At 39.8% G+C, this 6,000-nt stretch overlaps 1 protein-coding gene across 7 annotated transcripts in view; it reads left to right on the top strand.

The window, feature by feature from the left end:
* Window positions 1-5,015, top strand: part of ZNF385B (zinc finger protein 385B) — a 176,825-nt gene extending 171,810 nt beyond the window's left edge. For all 7 annotated transcript variants that reach the window (XM_068948393.1, XM_068948396.1, XM_068948392.1 and 4 more), the window contains 3 exons: window positions 530-708; window positions 1,819-1,920; window positions 3,542-5,015. In XM_068948393.1, coding sequence (XP_068804494.1) covers window positions 530-708; window positions 1,819-1,920; window positions 3,542-3,760 — 500 coding nt within the window. In that variant the 3' untranslated portion in view covers window positions 3,761-5,015. The remainder of the gene's footprint in view (window positions 1-529; window positions 709-1,818; window positions 1,921-3,541) is intronic.
* The last annotated feature ends 985 nt before the right edge of the window (window positions 5,016-6,000 follow it).

A 6,000-nucleotide genomic window follows, 5' to 3' on the forward strand; every position in this document is an offset into this window, starting at 1 on the left:
GAGTTGAATTCTGATCCCAATTAAGTCTATGAAAAAATTATAATCAAATTAACAGAGCCAAGACTTCATATGGTAGCTTTTCCTCCATATGTCTTCCAGTATAGTGGCTGTAGGCTTAATCACAGCTTTCTGTGTAGGAGTTCCTGAGTGATGGCTGTGCTGCTTCTTCCCTGCTTGGCTAATGCCCCTTTCCTGATGTGATCCATCAGCTGCATGGATTTTGGCAGAAGAACAAGTGACAGACACCTGGGCCATACAGCCACACACTGCCCCCAAACAGAGGGGCAGTGTCCCGGTGTGCTTATGTTGCCTCTTTTTGTACAAACCCTTCTTCCATTGTTTGATTTCCCTTTGGATCCAGGGAAATGGGAGCTACACTGACCAAAAGCAGAGTCATTATTAATCTAGATTTGTTGGTGATTTTATTCCTTTTATCTTGAAGATAAACATATTACAAGAAGTCCCAAGACTGTTGGACACAATTATATGTTGCTGTTTATTAATTCATCTGCACCTGCTTGTCCATTAGGCTCCAAGCACAAGACAATGGTTGAGGCTCGAAATGGTGCTGGTCCCATTAAGTCTTATCCTAGACCTGGATCCCGGCTGAAGGTTCAGAATGGCAGTAAAGGCTCAGGACTGCAGAACAAGACATTTCATTGTGAAATCTGTGACGTGCATGTTAATTCAGAAATTCAGCTTAAACAGGTAGCTTGTGTGTCTCTGAGGCGTCTTTGTTTTTAGCTGTAATGCAGCATTGTAGGTTTCCTGTAGGTTTGTGGGAAGACGTTTTGGCAAAAAGTGAACTCAATGAATTATGTTTTTCATCATCCTGGAGCTATTTCTAAAAGTCCATCAAATTCACCTGATTGTTACAGCTGGAAAAGAACGGGCTGAGAGTTAAGCAGAAGGGGAAGAGGTGTCAGTATCAGCAAATAATATAGTAGAACCGGTTTAAAAGTTTGTCATGGCTCAAGAGAGAGTAGATTTGAGCTTTGCTCTCCCAAATGCAAAAAATCCTGGGCTGAGGTTCTCTGAATTCCTTCTCTGATGCTTTTCTAATCTACTGTAGTATTTTTTAATGCTCGTTCAGTGTGAGGGGGAGAATGAGACTTGCATCTTGGTTTAAGACAATCAGCAGGAGGATAACACACTCTAGATATGTCTGCACTGGTAGTACTATACAGCAAAGTTATCGTTAGCCCTGGAAGCAGCACAGCTCTATCAATGTATAGTTCTGCTCTGTGCAGGCTAAGTAGCCCCAGGTTCAGACCTATGCCAATACAACTAACTATGTTGCATCTCATACCCAAATTGGGATCTCTTAACTCAATGGTTCTGTGCTATGTGGATGTGTTATTTCAGTTATCTCTAAGATAGTATTAACTTGCATGACATAGACATATCCTTGGGTACTGGTTCTTCCTTCTGTTAATACCGAATTATGTATACAACTGGAACAGCATCAGTAAGAAAAACTGGAGTGTACATATACCCCTGTTTATGAATATCCCTATGACCTAGTGATTACAGCTCTATTTGGTTCAAAGCTCCTTGAGTAGAAAAAGAAAATACTAACCAAAATGTTGATTATTTGCAGAACTAGTCTCAGATCACAGAATTTGCTGTGTTTGATTAGCTTCTGGTTCTCTATTTGATGTGCTCCATATTGTTAGGTTTAATTTAACAAAACTCATCCTTGCCCTCTCCAAAGAACCTACTTTATCTCACACACGGGCTTAAGCATATCCTGCTAATAAATCGGTTTTAAACCCAAAACTTTAAACAGCTAATTAAATGTGATGATATTTATTTCAGCATATTTCCAGCAGAAGGCATAAGGACAGAGTTGCAGGAAAGCCTATGAAACCTAAATATAGTCCTTACAACAAACTTCAGCGCAGCCCAAGTATTTTAGCAGTAAGTATTCTTATTTGTCATCACTGTCTGTGTGAATTTGTGACCTTGGGGGCTCCCACTGCACAAAGACAAGAACATGACAGACGGGACACTTCCACAGAGTTTCTCCCCCTGCAGGCTGAATGTGCACTGGAGCCAGATTTTAAGGTAGTTAGTAGTCTGTCTGCTCAGTCAAAGGCACTCAGACAACAGCGTGAGTGTTATTTACTGCTAGGAAGAAGGCGGTAATCAGTGGAATCTGGAATGAACCCTGTGCCTAGTGGAAAGGTATGAACTGTGCCTCGTTAATGCACTTCTTGAAGGCTGAAAGGTATATACTCTCTTTTTCTGGGCACTTGAGATATCTCCCAGTTATGATGGGTGCTGTCAGGGAAAACGATATAAGGTGTTAAAATATAAAAATACTAATGTTCACTCTTTGCATATAGCAAAACCGGGTGCTGTGTAGATGCGCAAAGGAGTTATAAGTTCAAGATGGTCTGTCTGCATACTTGGGCTATGTCTGTCGCCATCTGTCAAAACACTACTCCCACCTTTGTGCCCCCCAGCGATTCCCCTTTCACACCTACCTGCGTTTCCAAGAATTCCCCAAGCTGGTTCTGCCAGTCAGATGCAGACAGAGTTCAGGCTGACTCTAGCACAGCAGAGACTGTATGTTTGTTTGCTCATGACTCAGCTTGTATTTTATTCATTAGGGAAAAGAGCATGCCATCTATGGCACAAAAACAATTTATAGCTTGGAAAGAAAGAGAGGCAAATGCATGTGTGCAGGAGTAAGCATGTGAAAAGCCTTTTAAGCTGAACTATTAATGTATCTCTCTAATTGCATAGAGCTGAATGAAAACGCTGTAGGCTTTCTCTAAGTCTCTCCATTCAGTAGGTTCTGCACACGCTAATCTTATTAACTTGTGTAATACGTTATTTTGTAATCTGTTGGATAAGAAAAGACCTGCACTAACAAAAGAAGGACGTGAGTATCTCTGCCCACAGGTATACTTGGTTGTGAAACCTGCCATTTTCAGTGAAACGGTACTGTGTATATTTCTGGTTAGTTTATTTTCACCATGAGCACCAGCCCCACTGTAGTTCTGAGAGCTGAATGATAATTCCTCCAGAAAGAACTTTTTACAGTATTGATCTTAAAAATCTACATATATATAGACAAGAACAGCTCTGCATTAACAGGGGAATAGCTGGCTGCGCTAATACTAGTTTCCCATCTCTGACCTTTGTACTCTTCTACAAATAATTTTTGCAAGTGTAAATAAAAGAGGAAAATCTAACTTTTTGCATTGAAGTCATAGTCATTGTTTTATTATTTCTTGCACAGTAATGACTTGTATAGTTTAATGTTACTCGTTTGCAAATTATGCTTCCTCCTAAACTCCACTGTGGCTGCCCTTACACACAAGAGATTTATATGCTTTTAAATACACAGTTTGGTTGCTTAAATTGTCCTGGGAATAAGAAGACAGAGTGGGTAAAATTTCCCAACAGCTAACAACAGGCTTCGGTGGAAAAACGACAGTGTGCACTTTGCCAGAGTTAATGTTTTCCCTCAGGTAAAAATGGGCGTGAGGAGGACTGTATTTACATTGCTTTTTTGTTTGTTTCATTGCAGGCAAAACTTGCGTTCCAGAAAGACATGATTAAACCGCTGGCACCTGCTTTCCTTTCATCTCCTCTTGCTGCGGCTGCAGCTGTATCATCAGCTCTGTCCCTTCCTCCTCGTCCTTCTGCCTCTCTGTTCCAGGCACCTGCAATACCCCCGGCGCTCCTAAGGCCAGGCCATGGTCCCATCCGTGCAACACCTGCCTCAATCCTTTTTGCACCATACTAATTTTAGTGATATAAAAAGGAGATAATTATGGCCAGTAGAAGGGGTAAAACGAAAGCAAGAAAGGGGTCGATATAAAATGTCTTTCTCTTTTGGAACGCCATCCAGTGTGACACCTCAGCCAACCGCACCACAAAATCCATCACTGATGGGTACTGTGTCCTAGAAGTCTAGACAGTTCTCTCTCTTTATCTGTTTCTCAATCTCTCTTTTTTTTTAAATCCAAATAGAGTGGTTTGCTAAAACCTTAATTGCTCGTAAAATTACATCGTTAAAGATTCATTGCATCTATTAATGGTTGCTGTTTTTTTTTTTTTAAAAACACGTATGATGCACCTTGGAAACAAGGAACGTAAAATATTTTCCTGACTGACTTGAAAACTAGGGTCTTCCTCGCTCACACTTATGTAAATAGGTCTCTGAAAACCAATGGGGTATATTCCAGTGTGAAAAAAGGTAGATGAATGAAGTGCTTAATTGTGGATAACATCTTAAAAATGAGTTGCGTCCTTTTGTTTTCAATGTGTTCTTGTTGACAGGGATTGTGTACTGTCCTAGACCCCAGTGCTGGTGTATCTTGTGTAGTACTGAAGATGTATCACATGTCTGAATTTAAAATTTTTAGTTTGGAAGCAACGCAGCGCTGAGGCTTTTTTTTTTTTAATTATTTCCTTTGTGTCACACTTTATTTAGAGAGATTAAAAATAGAAAGCCATATAACGTATAGTTAAGATTACTGCTTGTTTGCTACTTTCATTTAACTTATTTTGTTGTTTCCTCACTGGTGTTACTGAGCAATGTTTAAAGAGAAAAAAAAAAGCTTTACAATTGCACATTACCACAGCTCATATGCATTGTTCAAGAAGAGAATGGATCCATGCATTTGTACGTAAATATCCTTTTTCTTCATTTCTAACTAGTTTCCTTTGTAACGATGCTGCATAATGTTGTGGCTCCCTAATGCAATAATGTACAGAACATAAAATATTTATAATTGACTGATTGTCTTTTCTGTTTACTTTCTGTTTACTTCTATTGCAGTAATGCCCCACCTCTCTTCTTACCTCCCCAACCCTTTTATAAAGGTGATATCGATATGCAGTACTCAGATTGAAGTCATTATATGTGATAATGGAGACAACGGGTGGAAGAAAAAAAATGAATTAACTTTTAGAGCATCTTTATCTGCAATCCATAATAGTAAAATGTCTGTGTATTTTTTTAAATGTACCTTTTCAATAAAATAATGAGAAAAATATACATGCTTCTTGTGTTTATTAATTAGTACAGGAAAAAAATGATTGGAACAAACAAATGTAGCTTAAAAAAAAGTCTTTAGGAGCAGGCAAAGCGTTAGAGTTTGTAATAAAGTATAATTAGAGAACCTGTATTTACCTCTCTTGTGTCTTAATGTCTTTTCCTTGCTACATCGTGTTACAGCCTTTACTGGGGCTTTTCTGCAATAGGACTATAAACAGTCAGTGCTTTGGAGATCGAGAGAAAGAAGCAGTGGAGCCAGGTGGGTGGTGATGATTGTTGTTGTTACCCTACATCAGAGCTATGATGTGGTTATGCCACCTCTTGATGAGATTAAGGATTATCTTTAAAACCAACCTGGGCATACCCAAGACTGGAAGCAGGTCCCTTTGTAGCCAGGACCAGCTCTTAAGCATTGGCAAAGCAGGCAGCTGCTTGAGGCTGCAGGCTGTTGAAGGCAGGTGTGTGGGGCAGCTTTGAAATTTTATTTCCCCTGTTAAAGAGTTCAAGTTGCTCTGTTGAAAACAGGTCTTTGTTATTGCTGAGTAAAAAGAGTTAACTGTTAGGATGTTATGATTAATACAAAGCCAACAGAGCCATTACAAATCCACAAAAGCAAAGGAATTAAACTTTCAGGAGCTTTCTAATAACTTAAAGGCCAGCATATGTCTCATGGTTGCAACATACTAGAGAGCATTTTCTGTCAGTTTAAATCTGCCCATTTCCCCTATGCAGTATAGCAGCAGACCGTGTTGTGGGAAGATAAGCTGCTAGAGAATCACCTTCAAATGGATAAGTAAGGGAATCCGGGCTTTTATCATCCTCTAGGGAAGCAGTGAAGGCTGTACTAATCCTGTGGAGGGTGAGAATTACAGTGTATGGATAGATACTCTTCCGTGGGCATTTGTTTGTCTGATTTTGTAACTCGTGCTCCTCTCGAGTCAGGGGTAACCACTCAGCTGCTTTCAGTGGAGTTACTTGCATGA

The sequence above is a fragment of the Struthio camelus genome, chromosome 6 (assembly GCF_040807025.1).
Source record: "Struthio camelus isolate bStrCam1 chromosome 6, bStrCam1.hap1, whole genome shotgun sequence".
In the NCBI taxonomy this organism is placed as follows: Eukaryota; Metazoa; Chordata; class Aves; order Struthioniformes; family Struthionidae; genus Struthio; species Struthio camelus.